Here is a 22,500-nt window from a genome sequence, read left to right on the forward strand (position 1 = left end):
GAGGTCAGAAGATCAATGGCCAGTCTTAGTGTCTATAGAGTTACAGTGGTGGATTAATGTGATTTGTGCATTATTAACCCCTTCAATACTGGGACGCACTTTTACCTTGATTTTTCGGTAGGGTTAGACTATTAAATTTGCACTAGGAAGGGTCTATGGAGGTCCGAAGATTAATGGCTAGTAGTGTTTTTTTTTTTATAGTTCCAGCGGTGGATTGATGTGATTTGCGTATTATTAACCCCTTCAATACTGAGACGCATTTTTACCTTGATTTTTTCGGTATGGTTAGACGATTTTATTGGCATTAGGAAGGGTCTATGGAGGTCAGAAGATTAATAGCCAGAGTCTTCACTGTTCTAATCTCCGCATATGTTTCTGAAACTGTATAAATCACCTGAATGAATATAAAAACGCGTCCTGTTACTGAGGAGATTAAAACACCCTTGAGAACCCGGCAAAGTATTTACGAATCTTGTCCTGAGAACCATTATATTCTGCAACACTTCTGGTCTCATTTCTACTTTCAAAAGGCTCTAGTTGAAATTACACTTCTTTTGGAAGGTGTTTCTATGATTCGAGTGACAGATTAATATTTGTACACTGTTAAAAGAGGAAACAGTCTTTAAGAACTTTTGAATATATTCCTGGTAAGAGAACAAAACGTTTCAGAATCCTTTCCAAGAACCACTTTATTTTCCTAAAGTTTTAGCATCATCTCCACTATGAAAAGGCTCCAGTTCAGGTTACACGGGTTTTTCAGAGTGTTTTTATGATTTTAGAGACAGATTGATAGGATTTGTGCATTATTAAACAGAGAAACAGTCTTGAGAACCTTTGAAAACAGTCATGGTGAGACAGCAAAGCGTTTATGAATCCAGTCCTAAGAACCACTATAGTTTCCTACACTTTAAGCTCCATCTACATTAAGAAAAGGTTCTAGTTGAAGTTATACGTGGTTTCAAGAATGTTTTTTTTTATATAGTTCTAGAGACAAAGTAACAAGATTTGCACATAATTAAAAAGGAAAAACAATGAAAACCGGTTAATCCTCTTAATGCTCTTTGAAAACATACCTAAGAACCATATTCCCTTCAACTTTCGATGTCTTATCTCCAATGCTCTTAACATGATCTAGGGTTGTATTAGGGAGATACTGAAGCCTGTTATCGTTATCCTAGTGGTAGTTGAACAAATATTCCGCAGTCTTAAGGAATCTGATGTAAGCCAATGAGATCTTCAAGGGTTTTCAAGCTTTTAATGATGGTTTAATAAGGGATTCTATACGTTTAAGAGGGTTAAGTAGTAGGCATTAGTTTTCGTTATTCTAGTTAGTTTTGATAAGGGTTCTGCAGTATTAAAAGGATCGGGTGGAAGTTAATGGGATTTTCGAGGGTTTTCAAGATTTTAATGATGGTTTAATAAGGGATTCCATACGTTTAAGAGGGTTTGGTAGAAGTCATTAGAGTTCACGTGATTGTAGTGGGTTTAATAAGGGTTCTGCAGTATCAAAAAGGATCGGGTGGAAGTTAATGGGATTTTTTAGAATATAATGGTTTCAGTGATGGTTAAAACGGATTCTAAACGTTTAAGAGGGTTTAGTAGAAGTCATTAGTGCTTCCGTGATTCTATTGAGTTCAATAACGATTCTGCAGTAATAAAAGCATCGTAAGGAGGTTATTGGGATTTTTGAGATAAAGATTCCATTTGTGTAAGAGGGTTTAGAAGTCACAAGTGCTTCCGTGATTTTAGTTAAGTAATTTCATAAAGATTCTAACGTATCAAAAGGATCTGTTGAAAATTATTGGGATTTTCAAGAGTATATAATGGTTTTAGTGATAGCTAAAAAAGGATTCTAAACGTTGAAGAGGGTTTAGTAGAATTTAATTGTGTTCAAGATTCTGGTAATAGTTTAATGATTCTAAATACTACACTGAATTTATGTTTCGCTTCCTGATGCCCTTCCTACAGAGTCACGAATACCTCACTACGAAAATCAAATAAACAAATAAATATAGAAAAATTAAAATATTCCTTTGTCTTTTATATTTTTTGACGGTATTTATAACTCTCTCTCTCTCTCTCTCTCTCTCTCAATACAGGTAGCTCCATCAAGGCTCCACCAGTCACCTCCCTGCCTACCTGTCTCTCATCACCTGTACAAAAGTGATAATGGCTCTTTTTTTTTTTTTACCTGTGAAAGAGTCCATCCTTACTTGCCCCACCTGTCTGTCTGTCTGTCTGTCTGTCTGTCACCTGTCTTTTACCTGTCTATCTTGCTAATCATTTCTAAACATTGTTACGTATTTTTTTTCTAACATTGGTAATTGAGTGTAAATTTCGTAACAGAGAAAAGAAAGGGGAAAATAAATGAAAAACGTGAAAATTGAAGGAAAAGAGAAAAGGAAAGAAATAAAGCAACAACGGTGTTTACTAATGAAAATGAAAGAAATAAAGCAACAAGGGTTTTTATTAATGAAAAAATGAAAGAAATAAAGCAACAAATTTATTACTGATGGAAAATGAAAGAAATAAAGCAACATGGGTTTTTACTAATGCTTGGTAATTCAAAGTAAATCTTATAAGACACAAAGGAATGATGAAGAAATAGGAAAATTAATTAAAAAAAACTAGAAGAAAAAAAAAAAGGAAAAAGGAAAAAAATTAAGCAATACTTGAGTTTTTATAATGGTTTGGAAATCAATGTCAATTTCAAAAGGTAGAAAAATCAAGAAAGGATGAAATAAAGACATAAAAGATAGGAAAAAATAAGATAGTAAAAAAGAAAAAAGTCACAATAGGTAAGTTTTTTTATGGTTGGAAATTCAAAGTAAATTTCGTAAGATAGAAAAAGTTAAAAAGAGCAAAAATAAACTGAAAACATATGAAGATAGAAGAAAAAAAAGGAAAAAGGAAAAAAAATTAAAGCAACAAGTTTTTTTATGGTTGGAAATTCAATATCAATTTTGTTAATTTTGGAAGAAAAGGTGAAGAGGAAAATAAATCAAAAACATATAAAGACAGAAGGAAAAAGAAGAAAATATAGAAAAAAAAGCAACAATGGTTCTTTTTCTTATGGTTTGGAATAGAGAGCCAATTTTGTAAAGGAGAAAAAAAGAAAGAAGAAAGAGGAAAGACGAAAATAAACTAAAAAAGAAAAAAAAAGACAGGAAAGGAAGAAAAAAAAAAAAAATAAAGGTTGGAAGAAAAGATGAAGAGGAAAATAAATTAAAGAAAGAAGGAAAAAGAAGGAAAAAATAAAAAAGACGAGGGTTTTTTTCTTATGGTTGGGAATAGAGAGCCAGTTTTGTAAAGTAAGAAAGAAGAAAGAAGAAAGAAGAAAGAAGAAAGGAGAAAATAAACACGACATAAAAAGACAAGGAAAAAAGAAAAGAAAAGAAATAAACCCATGTTTTTTTAATGGTTGTGAATTCAATGTCAATTTCAGGATACAAAAAAATAAAAGAAAAGAAAAAGAAAAAAAAAGAAAAAAAGAAAGCAACGGATTTTTTTTTAATGGTTGTGAATTCAGTGTTAGATGAGAAAGATAGAAAGAAATAGAAAGAGAGAGGAAAATAAACTAAAGCCATGAAGATAGAAGAAGAAAATAAGAAAAATAGAAAAAAATACAGCAATACTAACGGGTTTTTGTTAATGGTTGGGTATTCAGTGTCAATTTTGTAGGATAGAAAGAAATAAAAGAAAGGAAAAGAAACTAAAGACATGAAGATAGAAGGAGGAAAAATAAAGAAAGAAAATGAAAAAAATATAGCAATAGTTCTTTTGATAGTTGTGAATTCAGTTTTAGGTAGAAGGTAAGGTAGAAAGAAACAGAAAGAGAGAGGAAAAGAAACTAAAGACATGAAGAAAGAAGAAAAAAAAAATGAAAAAATAAAGCAACAAGGGTTTTTTTCTAATGGTTAGAGAATTTAATGTTAGCTGAGTAAAGTAGAAAGAAAAGAATGAAAGAAGGAAAATAAATGAAAGACATGAAGAAAGAAGAAGAAAATGAAAAATGAAAAAAAAAAAATACAGTATATACTTTTTTTTTCAATGTTTGGTAATTCAGTGTAAATTTTGTAAAGTAGAAAGAAAAGATGAAGAAATAGGAAATAAACTAAAAACATATGAAAGAGAAGAAAAAATAGAAAAAAACAAAATGAGAGCAATGCTAGATTTTTTGTTGTTGGAGCCTCACGTGTCAATTTCGCAGGATAAACACAAATGAAGAAAGGAGAAAATAATGAGCTCTTAAAAACACACCATTAAATCAAATAATCCCCTAAAAACATGCTAGTCCATTCAAATAGCCTTTAAAAATGTCACCATAAAAATATATCACCAATAAAAATTCAGTATATACACCTTTCTTAATGTATCACCAATGGAAATTCAGTATATACACCTTTCTTAATGTATCACCAATGGAAATTCAGTATATACACCTTTCTTATCAATTCAGTATATACACCTTTCTTAATGTATCACCAATGGAAATTCAGTATATACACCTTTCTTAATGTATTGGCGATAAAAATTCAGTATATACACCTTTCTTTTAAATTCAGTATATACACCTTTCTCATCCATCAATAAATCAATAAATATCACAAAAATTACAGTACATACTAAGTTCACCAGTTCTAAGTTTACACGGACATAAATAAATAAACAAAAAGTAAAAATAAATAAACTAAAGACTAATTTACACTTAACATTTTTTTCCTACAAATTCTAGGAAAAAAACACAATTGAAGCTTGAACCAATTCCACACACACACACACACACACACACACACACACACACACACACATTGAGAAACTAATCCTGAGAGAAGAATATGACATTAGAAGCACAAGATTGCATAGTAAGAAACTGAGGAAGGGAAGATGTCTGAGAGATGTTAAAAAATATAGTTTCCCGCAAAGATGTGTTGAGACTTGGAACAGTTTGAGTGAGGAAGTGGTGTCAGCAAAGAGTGTGCATAATTTTAAAGAGAAATTGGATAAGTGTAGATATGGAGACGGGGCCACACCAGCATAAAGCCCAGGCCCTGTAAAACTACAACTAGGTAAATACAACTAGGTAAATACACACATCCTTTGTCATATTAGCATCAATTTCTACATTTCCTTTCATTCCCTTTTATTCTTATCTATTTGTCTATCATTTATCTTTATTTATTTCTGTTTTCTATCTATCTTACTCTTTTTTCTCTTATTTTTGTTTTATCTAGCTTGTCTAAAACTTTCTTCTTCAATCTATGTGCAAAAAGTTTCTGGCTAAAATTTTCTTATTTCTGCTCTCTCTCTCTCTCTCTCTCTCTCTCTCTCTCTCTCTCTCTCTCTCTCTGACAAACATCCTTTCCCATATCAATTTCCTTTTACAAACATTTATATTTTTATACCCCCATCTCTCTCTCTCTCTCTCTCTCTCTCTCTCTCTCTCTCTCTCTCTTTCTGAATACTGGAGAATACATGGACATGGACACACACACACACACACACACACACACACCTTTAAAAACATACTTGTGTGGTGTTTCGTATCTACACTGACTGAAGAAACACAAAGAAACACACACTGCCATGGAATCTTAATACTGTCACCCTTAACAACACAGCCTACACAGTGAAGGAGCTAAATAAATCTCAGGTATATACAAGAGTTCTTTAATTCATCTATGACCTAAAACATTCTTCGATTTTCTTTTCCTTTGTGTTCTTTTTAGTTGGAGTGTTAACCCTTTCAGTTCTATGCTGCATTTTGGCAATTTTATGCAGCTTCAAAAATATAAGTTGTCATTAAAATAGTAAAGTCTGTGGCCATTAATCTTCTGCCGTCCATAGACCCTTCCTAATGTAAATAAAATCTTCTAATCATACCCAAAAGTCAAGGTAAAAATGTGTCTCAGTTTTGAAGTAATGTATGCCTGGGTTATCATGAGAGTTATTTAGCACCACCACTACTCAAACTGTCTATTAACCATTTCAGCACTCTACACACTCATAAGGAACAAGACTTGGCCACCTGCTACACTCTGGAACCCTCTGCCTGCCACTTCTGTGTTTCCGTCTTCCTGTGACCTGAACTCAATGAAGAGAAAGGTTTCAAGATATTTGTCCCATTCTGTCCTCCTCTCTAATGCAAGAGTTCACCAGTACTCTCAATCATTCACCACCATTCTGTCCACCTCTCTAATGCAAGAGTTCACCAGTACTCTCAATCATTCACCACTACTCTGTCCACCTCCCTAATGCAAGAGTTAACCAGTACTCTCAATCATTCACCACTACTCTGTCCACCTCTCTAATGCAAGAGTTAACCAGTACTCTCAATCATTCACCACTATTCTGTCCACCTCCCTAATGCAAGAGTTAACCAGTACTCTCAATCATTCACTACTATTCTGTCCACCTCCCTAATGCAAGAGTTAACCAGTACTCTCAATCATTCACCCGTTCCTCGGACACACACTGGAACTCCCTGCCTGCTTCTGTAGTTCCACCTTCCTGTGACCTGAACTCATTGAAGAGGGAAGTTTCAAGACATTTCTCCCATTCTTTTGGCTAACTCTCTCAGACTTGCTCAGGAACAGGCATCTAAGTGGGCCTTTTTGTAGTACTTTTTGTTGCTCTTGGCCAGACTTCCCCTCTTACATAAAAAAAAAAAGGCATCTTGAATACAAACAGTGGGTGAAATGAGCCTTAGTTACTTACAAAGGAAAGAATTGTTTCATTTGACATAACACTTGGAAGTTATAGAGAATGAGGGAAGCAATGAAGACCAAGGGATAGAGGAGGAGGAAGAGGAGGAGGAGGAGGAGGAGGAGGAGGAGGAGGAGGAGGAGGAGGAGGAGGAGGAGGAGGAGGAGGAGGAGGAGGAGGAGGAGGAGGAGAACATGAACAAGAAGAGCATAAACAAGAAAAGAAAAGAAAAGAAAAGAAAAAAAAAAAAGAAAAATAAGAACAAGAAGAACTAGAAGAACAACAAGAACATAAAGAAAAAAGAAAAGAAGAAGAAGAAGAAGAAGAAGAAGAAGAAGAAGAAGAAGAAGAACTAAAAGAAGAACAAGAACAAGAAAAAACAAGAATAAGGACAAGAACAAGTAGAAAAAAGAAAAGGAGAGAAAAGAAAAAAAAGAAAAAAAAAAAAAAAAGAAAAAAAAAGAAAAGAAGAAAACAAGAACAACAACAAGAAAAACAAGAACAAGAAGAAAAACAAAAAGAAAAAGAAAAAAAGAAAAAAAAAAGAAAAGAAAAGAAAAGAAGAAGAAGAAGAAGAAGAAGAAGAAGAAGAAGAAGAAGAAGAAGAAGAAGAAGAAGAAGAAGAAGAAGAAGAAGAAGAAGAAGAAGAAGAAGAAGAAGAAGAAGAAGAAGAAGAAGAAGAAGAAGAAGAAGAAGAAGAAGAAGAAGAAGACGACGACAACTAGAGTAGCAATTCTGAGTACAACAAGTGGGCGAACTAAGCCTTACTAATTAAAAAGGAGAGGTGAGTTTACCAGGTGTGACATAAGCCTTGATAATCAGAGACACGGCTCATCACTGCTACTGGTGCACACTGAAAAGGAGGTATTAATAACGACACTACTCTTACTGACACACACACAGAGAGAGAGAGAGAGAGAGAGAGAGAGAGAGAGAGAGAGAGAGAGAGAGAGAGAGAGAGAGAGAGAGAGAGAGAGAGAGAGAGAATCATAGCCTTTCACCATTAATAGCTTTCCTTCAGTCGCTTCAAAGTTAATGGAACTATCTAATGTTTAATATAACTTGCTATTGTATTTCCTTTGTAACCATAAAAAAAAACAAATAAATAAATAAATGAGTAAATAAATAAATAAACTAATAAAAACCAGTATGTATTATCATTACGACAACATAACCTTCACAAATTTCTAAAAGGAGGCGTTTTTTTCACTACAATAAAACAAAGCTTACAAATTAAAAAGAATTATCATCAATGTGTGTGTGTGTGTGTGTGTGTGTGTGTGTGTGTGTGTGTGTGTGTGTGTGTGTGTGTGTGTGTGTGTGTGTGTGTGTGTGTGTATTTCACTGTTTGATCTGGTGCAGTCTCTGATGAGACAGCCAGATGTTACCCTACGGAACGAGCTCAGAGCTCATTATTTCCGATCTTGGGATAGGCCTGAGACCAGGCACACACCACACACCGGGACAACAAGGTCACAACTCCTCGATTTACATCCCGTACCTACTCAATGCTAGGTGAACACCACCTACACGTCAAAGGAGACACACCCAAATATCTCCACCTGGCCGGGGAATCGAACCCCGGTCCTCTGGCTTGTGAAGCCAGCACTCTAACCACTGAGCTACCGGGTGTGTGTGTGTGTGTGTGTGTGTGTGTGTGTGTGTGTGTGTGTGTGTGTGTGTGTGTGTGTGTGTGTGTGTGTGTGTGTGTGTGTGTGTCTTTAGATTGATTCCTCTATTTCTGAACAAACTCCATTTCTAAACCTATATATATTCATTTTGAAAACTAACAATATTTCTAAACTTTTTGTTTTTTTTACATTAAGGCCTACAGCACCTGTATGCATATTTGAAGAGTACATGTGGGAAGTGCTGTTAATCTTCCACCCTTAGTGGCACAGACAATTTTATTTGTAGTGGTGGGCATATTAGGGCCCATATCACCACCCAAGCACATCTTTGGTGTAACCACCTGGAACCTGGGTATCTTGGTGACATGTAGCTAACTTTATACCACTCCACAAATGGCATAGCTTCAAAGCAGTATGTGGTGGGATTCGAACCTACAAGTGGATGTCTGCCCGATCCCACCACCACCACCACCTTATCCACTACGCCACCGCCTCCTAAAAGTACTAACTCTATATCTAAACTATCTCTTATTCTACACTAACCTCAATATTTCTAAACTAACTTCATTTCTCAACTATTTCTACACCACAAACTCTGCACCACATCACCCATTCCTTCCTCCTAATCAAACTTTTTACCTAACCTAACACAACTTTACACATTAACAATTAACATAAACTAACTCAACTTAACCTAATCATTTGTTCTGACATAACCTAACCTATATTCACCCTACACTTTTAACCTAACCTCTGCCTACATCACCTGGTCCTTTTCTATTTCACCCCTCAATGTAACCTAACCCATATTCTTTTTCCTAATCTAATCCATTTTCTTTTATTTAACCAAACTCAGTCAAACCTAACCTTGCCTTTGTATTTTTAACCAATCCTAACCTAACCTTACCTAAATACACCACTACCTATCCACTCACCTATCCATCTGTACCTGAGTCTTACAATCCAGCCATTCTTCCACCTTCCCTCCACACACCTGGCCTCATTACCTCCACCTGTCTGTGTTACCTGAAAATGCCTCGCTTCACCTCCAATGCTTGTCTCTCCTCTGTGATTTTCCACCTGTGTGTTTAGTGTGTCTGTAAGGGTATAGTGGTGGTGGTGGTAGTAGTAGTAGTAGTAGTAGTAGTAGTAGTAGTAGTAGTAGTAGTAGTAGTAGTAGTAATAATAATAATAATAATAATAATAATAATAATAATAATAATGATGATAATGATGATGATGATGAGAGAGAGAGAGAGAGAGAGAGAGAGAGAGAGAGAGAGAGAGAGAGAGAGAGAGAGAGAGAGAGAGAGAGAGAGAGAGAGAGAGAGAGAGAGAGAGAGAGAGAAGAGAGAGAGAGAGAGAAAAGAGCAAGAAAGAGAGAAACAGAGAAAGGCAGAATGACAAAATAAAGACGAGAAAAAAAAAAAAAAAAAAAAGCAAACAGCAAAGTAAGAAATAACAAAAACAAATAAGAAAAAACAAAGAAAAATAAGAGAAAAGAATGAAGGAAAGAGAAAGAGGTTTACACGTGATAAAGATCAAAAGTGAAGAAGATGGGAAAGTAAATGATGATGCAGAGGAAAAAGTAAACAAAAGGAAGAAAGGAAGGAAGAGAAAGGAGAAAGAGAATTAGGAGTGTACTAAAGGAAAAAGAAACAATAAGGAGGAGGAACAAAAGAGGAGAGAGGAAATAGAAAGAAATGAAGACAAGGAAGAGAGAAAGAGAAGAGAGATTTATGATTGTACTAAAGAAAAATGAAAAAGTGAGATAATGATAGACAAACAAAAGAGAAAAAGAGTAAAATAGAAAAAGAAAGAAAGAAAGAAAGAAGGAAGAAAGGAAAGAGAAAAGAAGAAAGGAAGAATCTTAAAAGTGTGATAAAGAAGAATTAGGAAACACAGAACAGAATAAGATAAAGATAATAATAAAGAGGAAAGAAGAAAGAGTAAATAGAAAGAAAGAAAGAGAGAGAAAAGAAGGAAGGATAAATTTGACAAGTGTGATAAAAGAGAAACAGGAAACACATCAAAAGAGAGAATGAGATAGAAAAAAGAAAAGAAAGAAAAAGAGAAAAGAAGAGAAATAAGGATGAATTTGAGCGTGATAAAAGAGAAACAGGGAACACAACAGAAAGAGAGAATAAAATAGACAGGAAGAAAGAGGAGCAAAGAGGACAAAGAAAACAGCAAATAGAAGAAAGAAAGAAGAAAAGGAGAAGAGAGGATTATGAGTGAAGAAAGAAAGATGAGTAGGAGGAAACACACAATAAGACACTAAGATAAAAAAAAGAAAGAAAGAAAGAAAGAAAGGAAGAAAGGAAGGAAGAGAATGAAACAGGAAGATAATAGAGATAATAATGGGGAGAATAGAGAAGAGTAGATCAATATCAGGTTACATATTTCTCAAGGTCAAGGCAAGGCAAGGCAAGGCAAGGCAAGGCAAGGCAAGGCAAGGCAAGGCAAGGTAAGATAAGGTTAGGCAAGGCAAGGCAAGGTTAGGTTCAGTTCATTCCTTCAAATATTAGGTTCCAGCAGTACTTGACAAGGTAAGGGCAGGGTGAGTACTGTGAAGGGTAGGCATGGTACAAAGGCAGTAGGAGGTATACATGGGGTGCCCTTAGTGAGGTCGCCATGGTAACCAGGGCGAGGCAGCGTCCTTGTGTGACCCGACACTGGCAAAGGTCAAGGATACAGACATGACCTCAGGCTCAGAGAGAGAGAGAGAGAGAGAGAGAGAGAGAGAGAGAGAGAGAGAGAGAGAGAGAGAGAGAGAGAGAGAGAGAGAGAGAGAGAGAGAGAGAGAGAGAGTAAACAGATTGATAGAATTACTCAAAACAGCCAAAACTCAAGAAAAAGACGAAAAAAACAGAACCATCATGTGTGTGTGTGTGTGTGTGTGTGTGTGTGTGTGTGTGTGTGTGTGTGTGTGTGTGTGTGTGTGTGTGTGTGTGTGTGCGGATCCAGCCACTCCCAACACTGACATAAGCAACACACACACACACCTTTCTCTTCCGCCACACACAAACACTAACAGCAACAAAAATGAAGACAGCTATTAATCCCACCATTCCTCATCTTCCTGACAATAAAACCACCAGAATAAAGAACTAAACGATTAATTAGAACCTTTAACCCTTTCAGTACCATGACGCATTTTTCATATTCATTCTGGTGACTATTTAGCGATTTTGTGCAGCTTCAGAAACTTATGTGGGGATTAGAATAGTGAAGACTGAAGCTGTATAAAGTCACCAAACAGTCACCAGAATGAATATGAAGACGTCCTGGCACTGAAAATATCAAACTACAAAGACTTAACTACAGACTGAAGCCTTAATGGGAAGATAGTGTTGTATAGGTCTGTCTTCCTCCTGCTTCTCTTATCCTGTTCCTGTCGCCTTTACAAATTTGAGATAAAAACCAATATTTCCTTTTTTCTTCCTTTTATTAATTTTTATTTATTTTTTTTTTTTATTCATGTTGTTTTTGTTTTGTTTTCATTTTTTGTCATTAATTTTTCCTTTTTTTTAGTTTTTGTTTGTTTTTGTTAGTTTTTTTTCTTTTAAAATTTCTTGACTTTTTTTTGTCACCTTTACAAATTTGAGATACAAACCAATACCTCTTTTCTTTCCTTCATCTTCTTAATCTTTCCTTTTTCTTTTTCCTTTTTTTTTTATTTGTGTTAGTCTTTTTTTTCATTTCTTTGTTATTTCTATTTCCTTTTTTTTTTCTTTTGTTACTTTTTCTTGTTCTTGTTTTTTTTCCCAGTGTTGAATTTTTGGCATAGGTTTACTTGCCTTTTTTTTTATCAGCACACATCTTTATTTTGATCTTTAATGCCATTTTCTTCCACGAGATTACAAAGAACTATATACTTGAGACACACACCTGAGATATCCTTCACTGTTTTGTTCTTATCGCTGTTCCTTCCTGGAGATTATAAACATTTCCTGCATTAATAGTGGTGTTAATTCCTTGGTGTTGCTGTGAAATGGCTAACACAAGACAAAATGTGATATCTTTGTTTTTCTTCTTTTTTTCTTTCTTTTTTCTCTGGTGTTCCTTCCTGGAGATTACAAAGTTTTCCTGCATCAATAGTGGTGTTAGTTCCTTGGTGTTGCTGTAAAATGGCTAACACAAGACAAAATGTGAGATATCTTTGTTTTTCTTCTTCTTTTTACACTGTTCTTTATTGCAGATTATAAAGATTTCACGCGTTAATAGTGGTGTTAGCTTTTCAGTGTTAGAGTGGAAAGGTATTGCAACACACCAGATTAGCCAACAAAAATAAAGCTTTAAGGTAACACAATACACCAGATTAGCCAACAAAAATAAAGTCAGTGTTTCTCCCGATGTATAAAGTCTAAAGTCTCCTAAATGTGATGAGTTAGCAGTAGAGGCATTCCCATTACACCATTCACCACTTTACAATGTCCAATCATGTTTGTTTTTCCATTCACAATTATAGCATATTTATTTATCTATCTTTTTATTGTGGGGAGAAAACAGGCCAAGGACAACAGAAAAATAGTGTAAAATGGCCCACTTACGATGCTTCACTTCTACGATTTTTTTTTCAGTATTCTAGTTCTGCTGTGTGATTGGTCGTTTGACTTTTAAAATATCCCTGCGGTCTGTAAGGGGACTGGAAACTAAGTGGGCCTTTTTCTTTTTCTTTTTATTTATATATTTATCTATTCATTTTTCTTTTAGTTGTCCTTCACTAGTTTTCCCCTCTTACATAAAAAATGTCATTCGCTCCACACACAAGTACGGTGAACCCTCGTTGTCTGGCATACATTCACACACCATTCACCGTTGTACAATGCTTCACTTTGACAATACAAGTAACTCTCGATTTACACAGTAGATGTGTTCCAAGAGGCATAGCGTATTTCAAAATTTGCGTAAAAGAAACTTGTAATTCTCATAAGAAACAATAAATAATAGGGAGGATGTGGGATGTGGTCCAAATCATGTATAAGCAAACCGATTACGCAAATTTAATTAATTATAATATTTTTTTTCAGTCGCGTATTAACAAGAATGCATAAATTAAATACGCGTAAATCAAGAGTTATCCATATTCAGTTTTCACTACCCTAGTTCTGCAATATGGTTCGCTGTTTGGCTTTTACAATATCCCTACACACTCACTCTCCACACAAGCACACCTAACCTCTACTGTCCGGCATGCATCTATATCCCTACACACTCACTCTCCACACAAGCACACCTAACCTCTACTGTCCGGCATGCATCTATATCCCTACACACTCACTCTCCACACAAGCACACCTAACCTCTACTGTCCGGCATGCATCTATATCCCTACACACTCACTCTCCACACAAGCACACCTAACCTCTACTGTCCGGCATGCATCTATATCCCTACACACTCACTCTCCACACAAGCACACCTAACCTTTACTGTCCGGCATGCATCTACACACCACTCCCTGTCGTACAATGCTTCACTTGACAATATTGGTCTTTCACTACTCAAATTCTGCTATACGATTGTCTGTCTGCTACTCACGATATCCCTCTGGTCTGTAAGGGGACTGGTGACTAAGTGTGCCTTTTTTTATTTTTATTTTTCTGTCGTCCTTGCCAAGTTTTTTCCTTCTTACATAAAAAAGGTCATTTGCTCTACAGACAAGTACACCGCACCTTCATTGTCTGGCATGGAATCACACACCATTCTGCGCTATACAATGTTTCACTCCTATGATACTGGTCTTTCACTACCCTAGTTCTGCTAAACGATCACTTGTTTGGCTTATACGACATCCATGTGGTTTGTAAGGTGACTGGTAACTGAGTCCTTTTTCTTCTTTTTTTTCCCCTTGGCCAGTTTTCCTCTCTTACATTAAAAAAAAGGTCATTTGATATACACACAAACACACGGAACTCTCATTGTTTGGCATGGATCTACACACCATTCACCATTGTACTATCTTTCACTTCTACAATATTCCGTTTTCCACTACCCTCGTTCTGCAATAGGGTTTGTTGTTTGGCTTTCACAAGATTCCTACACACTCACTCACTCTACACACAAGACAGTGAATCAATTATTACGAGATTCCTACACACTCACTCACTCTACACACAAGACAGTGAATCAATTATTACAAGATCCCTACACACTCACTCACTCTACACACAAGACAGTGAATCAATTTTTTTTTTTTTTTTTTTTTTACATTACAAGGGCACTGGCCAAGGGCAAACAAAGTGTTGGAAAAAAAAAAATCCCGCTGGTTGCCAGGCCCTGTTAAGAAGAAAGGAGAAAGAGAAAAAACAAAAAAAATCTAAAAGGAGGGTCCAGTTAACGTAAGAGGTGTCTTGACACTCCTCTTTTGAAAGAGTTTAAGTCATAGGCAGGTGGAAATACAGACACAGGTAGAGAGTTCCAGAGTTTACCAGTGTAGGGAATGAAGGAGTGAAGATACTGGTTAACTCTTGCATTAGGAAGATGGACAGAATAGGGATGAGAAGAAGTAGAGAGTCTTGTGCAGCGAGGCCGCAGGAGGGGGAAGGCATGCAGTTAGCAAGTTCAGAAGAGCAGACAGCATGAAAACAGCGGTAGAAGACAGATAAAGATGCAACATTGCGGCGGTGACTTAAAGAATCAAGACAGTCAGTTAGAGGAGAAGAGTTGATAAGACGAAAAGCTTTAGATTCCACCTTGTTTAGTAAAGCTGTGTGTGGATCCCCCAGACATGAGAGCCATACTCCATACACGGGCGGATAAGGCCCTTGTACAGAGCAAGCAGCTGGGAGGGAGAGAAAAATGGACGAAGACGCCATAGGACACCTAACTTCTTGGAAGCTGATTTAGCAAGAGTAGAGATGTGAAATTTCCAGTTTAGATTTTTAGTGAAGGATAGACCGAGTGTGTTTAATGTAGAGGAGAGGGGAAGTTGAGTGTTATTGAAGAAGAGAGGATAGTTATTATTATTACGAGATCCCTACACACTCATTCACTCTACACACAAGACAGTGAATCAATTATTACGAGATTCCTACACACTCATTCACTCTACACACAAGACAGTGAATCAATTATTACAAGATACCTACACACTCATTCACTCTACACACAAGACAGTGAATCAATTATTTTTATTCACAGTTTAGTCATCTCCATTTCATTTTTACAGCTTGTCATTGGAACCTTAGTATCTTTAACCCTTTCAGTACTGGGATGCATTTTACCATGAGTTTTGAGTGTGACTGGATGATTCTATTGACATTATGAAGAGTCTTTGAGGTCAGAAGATTAATGACCACAGTCTTCACTATTCTAATCCCCATACAAGTTTCTGAAGCTGTGGAAAATCACCAAATAGTAACCAGAATGAATGTGAAAATGTGTCCTGGTACTGAAGAGGTTCAATGATACTAAAGGAAATCCCACTTTAAAATAAAATAGTTGGCCATTAAACTTCCTAGGGTAAGTGAATCATGGCAAGGTGGTGAAGGTGCTAGTGTTTGTCTGGCCACAATTAAAACTACACTGCTGGTGATCTACTTTTAGCCACACCAGTTAACACCTTCAGCACCATGACATGTTTCCATATTCACTCTGCTTACTATTGGGTGACTTTCTACAGCTTCACAAACTTATGTAGGGATTAAAATAGTAAAGACTGTAGCCATTAATCTTCTGACAGATCCTTTCTAATGTCAATAAAATGACCTAATTGTACTCAAAACTCTAAGTAAAAATGTGTTCCAGTACTAATAGTGAACACTGTGACCATTAATCTTCTGACCTCCATACACCCTTTTTAATGTCAATAAAATGGTCTAATTGTACACAAATCAAGGTAAAAATGTGTCCCAGTACTGATTAGAATAGTGAAGACTGGCCATTAATCTTGTGACCTCCATAGACCCTTCCTAATGTCAATAAAATGGTCTAATCAAACCCAAAACTCAAGGTAAAAATGTGTCCCAGTACTGAAGGGGTTAATATCACAGACCAGCCTCAACACACCAACACCACCAACACCAGCCTTCTCTACCATATGTATTCTGTCCTTCACACACACACACACACACACACACACACACACACACACACACACACACACACACACACACACACACATACACACACACCTCTCAGCCACACCAGTTAATATTGTATACCAGCCTTAACAGCACACCAATTAACCCCTTACAGCACCATGATAAATTTCCATATTCATTCTGCTTACTATTTGGTGATTTCATACAGCTTCGGAAACTCATGTGGGGGAATTAAAATAGTGAAGACTGTGGTCATTAATCTTCTGACCTCCATTGACCCTTTCTAATGTCAATAAAATGGTCTAATCGTACACAAATCTCAAGGTAAAAAATGTGTCCCAGTACTGATTAAAATAGTGAAGACTGTTGCCATTAATATTATGAGATCCACTGACCCTTCTTAATGTCAATAAAATGGTCTAATCATACATAAATCTCAAGGTAAAAATGCATCCCAGTACTGAAAGGCTTAATAAGAGATAAACACCAGCCTTCTCTATAATAGCAAGTCTTCTGTCCTCTCAGTCACTCACACACACAACACCTTCCATTACACTAGTAGTTATAGAACAGCCTCAATGTATCACCAGTTAAGCTCTTCAGTACTGGGACACATTTTTACCTTGAGTTTTGTGTACGATTAGATGATTTTATTGACATTAGGAAGAGTCTATGGAGATCAGAAGATTAATGGTCACAGTCTTCACTATTCTAATCAGTACTGGGACACATTTTTACCTTGAGATCTGTGTATGATTAGACCATTTTATTGACATTAGGAAGAATAATCTATGGAGGTCAGGAGATTAATGGCCACAGTCTTTACCATTTTAATCCCCCACATGAGTTTCTGAAGCTGTATAAAATCACCAAATAGTCAGTAGAATGAATATGCAAACAGATCCTAGTACTGAAGGGGTTAATAAGAAGCATTAACACCAGCCCTCTTTACCATAGCAAGGCCCATATTCTGAAACACTTCCGCACTGCACCTTCACTATTCTCAAAAGGCTCTAGTTGAAGTGACATGGGTTTTTAAGGATGTTTCTTTGATTCTAGTGACATGTTAATAAGTTTTCTGCATTATCAACAGGACAAATACTCTTTACAAATCCGCTAATCATCTCTGTAGTATTTCCAAAAGGCTCTAGTTGATGTGACAATTTTTCAAGGGTGTTTCTGTGATTCTAGTGACATGTTAACAAGTTTTCTGCATTACCAACAGGACAAATACTCAGAACAATTTGGCTAATCATCTGTGTAGTCAATTTCCAAAGGGTTCTAGTTGAAGTGACAATTTTTTAAGGGTGTTCCTGTGATTCTAGTGACATGTCAAAATGCTTTCTGCTTTATCAACAGGACAAGTACTTTTTAAAACTCAGCATATCATCTTTGTGGTCTTTGAAAACTGTCGCTGTTAAGGCTGGTATACAGTATTAACTGGTCAAATCTCAAGGTAAAAATATGTCCCAGTACTGATTAGAATAGTGAAGACCGTGGGCATTAATCTTCTGACCTCCATTGACCCTTTCTAATGTCAATAAAATGGTCTAATGGTACAGAAACTCAACGTAAAAACATGTCCCAGTACTGATTAGAATAGTGAAGACTGTGGGCATTAATCTTCTGACCTCCATTGACCCTTTCTAATGTCAATAAAAGTGGTTTAAATGCAGACAAAACTCAAGCAATTCTAAATATGGCGCTGTTTCTATTACAATATTTTCTGCATTACCGACAGGACAAATACTCTTTAAAACCCACCTTCTTGTCTCTTTGGTCTTTGTAAGGCAAGAGAGGCAAGCGGAGGGAAAGGGAGATGATTCTAAATATGGTGGCAAATTTTCTGCAGTCACTCACAAACACATATAACTAACATTACATTCACTGAGTTTTCATTTTTTTATGTAAGTTAGGTTAGGTTAGGTTAGGTTGGATTGGATTGGGTTGGGTTGGGTTAGGTTAGGTTAGGTCAGGTCTTCTATGCTTCTCTAACTCACTCACACACAACTTCCCCCACCACATCAACAAAACAAATACCCTTTTTTAGAACACTTCCACAAGGCACCTTCACAATTCAAGTGTCATGGGTTTTTAAGGGTGTTTCTGTAATTCTAGAGACATGTTAACAAATTTTCTGCATTACCAACAGGACAAATACTCTTTAGAACTCAGCTAATCGTCTTTGTGGTCTAATTTCAAAGGGCTCTATTTGAAGTGACACAGGTTTTTAAGGGTGTTTCTGTAATTCTAGGACATGTTAACAAATTTTCTGCATTACCAACAGGACAAATACTATTTTTTTTTATTTATGAAGGAATGGCACAAAAGGCAACAAAAACTAAAAGACAGAAAAAAAAAAAGGTCCGCTGAGATCCTAAGCCTACACAATTAACCCCTTCAGTACCAGGACACATTTTCATATTCATTCTGCAGTGATTTTATACAGCTTCAAACACCTATGTGGAGAATTTAAATAGTGAAGACTGCCCATTAATCTTCTAACCTCCATAGACCCTTCCTAATGTCAATAAAATGGTCTAATCACACCTCATATTCATTCTGGTTAGTATTTGGTGATTTTATACAGCTTCAGAAACTCATGTGTGGGATTTAAATAGTGAAGACTGTGGCCATTATCTTCTGATCTCCATAGACTCTTGCTAATGTCAATAAAATGGTCTAATCATACATAAACTTAAGGTAAAAATATGTCCCAGTACTGATTAGAATAGTGAAGACTGTGGCCATTAATATTCTGACCTCCATTGACCCTTTCTAATGTCAATAAAATGGTCTAATCGTAAACAAATCTTAAGGTAAAAATGTGTCCCAGTACTGATATGTTTTCCGTCAACACAAGACAACACTTAACTGTCATATAGATCATTACTAGTGTTTTCTTTCACCCGCCATTAACAAAACAACAAAAATCACCACAACTCAAATAGAAAATAAAAAAAAAAACTTCTACACGAACGCCATTGAGGAAAACATGCAAAGAAGGAAAATAATAGCATACCACACTGACAATGAATAAACAGGAAAAAACAAAGAGTTATATAGAAAAAAAAGATGAATGATTAAATGACATAGTAAAGAAAGGAAATGGAAAGGAAAATGAAAAGGAAAGGGAAAAGATTTGATAATTTAAGGGAGGAATTGAAAATAAAGAAATAAAAGGTTGAAATACACACATACTGCTCAAAATGGAAGCTAAATAAAGAGAGAAACAAGATAAATAACAAGATAAACAAGAATAACAGAGAATAACAAAACAACAACAAAACAGACACACCCCACCATCAACAAAACACAAAATCACCAAAACTCAAAACAAAAAAAAAACAAAAAATGAATAATAAAAGATAAAAATGATAAGAAAACATTGAAAATCACCACCACATCACCAATCACCAATCACGCTACACCTGTCACACCAATTAGCGGCAGGTGTGTCGGGGGTCAGGTACGTGACAGGTGTGTGACGTCTGGGCCCACACCTGACACGGGGGGGAGGGGAGGGGACAGGTGTGCATCCCTCCGGCCCATACCTGTCTTTTAAGTGGTAGTAGCTGTGGTTAGGATAGTAATAGTAGCAGGTGGTTGAACGCTCCGCCACCACCACCACCACCACCACTGCCACTACCACTCCCACTCCCCCGCTACCACAGTTAACCACAGAGGGAGCCACGTACCTCATCGTCCTTCTGAACCTGTAGTTTGGACCACAAGGTCGGTTGTTGCGCCAGCGGCATCTCTCGTAAAGACTCCACAATCTCTCTATGAGGCGTCAAAGAGGCAAACCCAAGCCCGGGGCCGCACGTCCTCCCTCGCCGGCGGTCAGGACAACACTGAGGCGGCGACACTCGGCAACTGCTATCTATAAGTCACTGAGTATTGAAACCCTTACTCTTAATCCCACACACATAGGGGTGAGTGGGATCAAGAGGGGACTTTATAGGGTTTGGTACTTTATTAATGGTGATTTGTGGTGTTGGATTGTGTTACGTGTGTGTGGTTTTGTGGTTTATATATCTCTTCCGTTTTGGTATCATGCAGCTTCCGTTGTGTTAAGTGGCGGTTATCTTGACTAATTAGTGGTGTTGGGAGTCACAGGTGGCTCAGGTGGTGCGGGTGTCCCTGTGTGCACTGTGTGGCCGGCTCGGTGCACTTCCCCAAGGCTCCCCTGCACCAAAACAACACCATCTGGAGAGGCCCGGCACCACTTCATTCATAAATTTCTCACAGAAAACGAGGGACTATTAACTCATACACTTAATCATATATTGACGCAAAGTGTTCATTTATATACCTCTCTCCTGATGCAAGTTACCAATTCCCAGTCATTAATTAGTATGCCATGCCTCGTATCCTTCTATCGGCTTGGGAATAGAACAAAACAAGCAAAGAAATGGTTATAAATGAGTTCACCACAAATTAGGAAGACATCACAAAAAACACAGTATTTAAGGACAGACTAAAGTGTATTGGGTGTTAAGGCTTTAATGAATGGACCCGCGAGTAAACACAGTAATCCTCACTTAGCGAACGTGTTGGGTTACTGAAGAAGTGTTCCTTAACTTAAATCTATCATATATGCTTCTTATTTCCACTTTTATTTCCTTAAGTACAATTATTCATTTATTTGTGCCTTTTTCTTAAATTTTCTTTTGCTCATTCACACATACACAGCTTACAGTTCATTGATCCCTCACATACAAACAGTTTAGAGCAAGGAATATCATTATACAAGCTTTCAATAAATGTGTATGTTCGTAATGCGAGGGAGAAGTGTAGTAAATAACAATAAATACTCTATAATACTTTAAATATCCAAAATACCTTCCCCTGAACATGCGTCAACAAATGCGTATGTTCTTAACCCCTTCAGTACCAGGACGTGTTTCCATATTCATTCTGCTTACTATTTGCTGATTTTATACAGCTTCAGAAACTCATGTAGAGATTAAAATAGTGAAGACTGTGGCTATTAATCTTCTGACCTCCATAGACCCTTCCTAATATCACTAAAATGGTCTAAACACACCTAAAACTCAATGTAGAAATGCGTTCCAGTACTGAAGAGGTTAATATGAGGGGGAACTTTCGTAAATAACAATAAATACTCTATAATACTTCAAATATCCAAATACTTTCCCCTGAACATGCGTGCCTTACCAATGAACTGAATGAAGGCTATACAAGAGAAGAATGACGGAAATGGATGACAAATAACAATAATACAGATATCTCAAGTGAAGGTGCGTGTGTTACTCTTAACGTGTGTGAGAGATACAGCATTGGTAGAAATACAGGAATACAGGGAGATTAATACAAAGAAATGCTTGCTACTATTAACACTATAGACATTTAATAAGAATATATGGTTCAATTCTTTTATTTATTTATTTATTTTCTTTAATGTGGTGGTGGTGGTGGTGGTGGTGGTGATGTTTTTTGTTCATTTATAAGGGTTAAGAGTGTTGTAAGGGTTATCTTGGGGTGTTGTGAAGGTGGTGGTGGTGGTGGTGGTGATTGTGGTGGTGGTGGTGGTGGCTATGGTAGTGGTGGTGGTAGTAGTAGTAGCGATGTTTATGATTGTGGGCGATGTTTATGACAAAAGTAGTAGTAGTAGTAGTAGTAGAGGTGGCAATAGTAGTAGCAGTAGTAGTAGTAGTAGTAGTAGTAGTAGTGGTAATAGTAGTAGTAGTAGTAGTAGTAGAAATAGTAGTAGTAGCAGCAGCAGTAGTATTAGCAGTGTTAGTGTTTGAGTGAGCACTAATCACTTTGAGACGAGTCATTACTGATATCTTGAAGTGCCAATCTTAATCTCTCCACTGCCTCTTCCTCCCTCTCCTCTCTCTCCCTCCTTCTCTCCTCCCTCTGCCCCTCCCCCTGCTCCTCCACCCTCTGCCCCTCCCTCTCCTTCTCCATATCCTCAATTTCCGGCTCCTCCTTGCGTTCCTCAGATGAGTGTTCAGGTACATGGCGGGTCCAGGTGAGCAGGGCAAAGGTACTCGCTGCCCTGGTGGTGGCCCGGTTCACCACGCCGACGCTTACCTGCTGCTCCTGAAGGGGGGGTGAGAGAGATAGATAAATAGAGGGAATAAAAT

General features: G+C 36.8%; 2 protein-coding genes across 4 annotated transcripts in view; both read right to left on the reverse strand.

The window, feature by feature from the left end:
- LOC123512206 (ribosomal protein S6 kinase 2 beta-like) overlaps positions 1–20,242 on the reverse strand; it is a 204,881-nt gene extending 184,639 nt beyond the window's left edge. For both annotated transcript variants that reach the window (XM_045268477.1, XM_045268468.1), the window contains exon 1: positions 20,083–20,242. In XM_045268477.1, coding sequence (XP_045124412.1) covers positions 20,083–20,142 — 60 coding nt within the window. In that variant the 5' untranslated portion in view covers positions 20,143–20,242. The remainder of the gene's footprint in view (positions 1–20,082) is intronic.
- Positions 20,243–21,810: 1,568 nt separating this feature from the next.
- Positions 21,811–22,500, reverse strand: part of LOC123512227 — a 64,371-nt gene continuing 63,681 nt past the window's right edge. For both annotated transcript variants that reach the window (XM_045268488.1, XM_045268495.1), the window contains exon 7: positions 21,811–22,456. In XM_045268488.1, the coding sequence (XP_045124423.1) occupies positions 22,166–22,456 (291 nt within the window). In that variant the 3' untranslated portion in view covers positions 21,811–22,165. The remainder of the gene's footprint in view (positions 22,457–22,500) is intronic.

Source organism: Portunus trituberculatus, chromosome 4, assembly GCF_017591435.1.
Source record: "Portunus trituberculatus isolate SZX2019 chromosome 4, ASM1759143v1, whole genome shotgun sequence".
In the NCBI taxonomy this organism is placed as follows: domain Eukaryota; kingdom Metazoa; phylum Arthropoda; class Malacostraca; order Decapoda; family Portunidae; genus Portunus; species Portunus trituberculatus.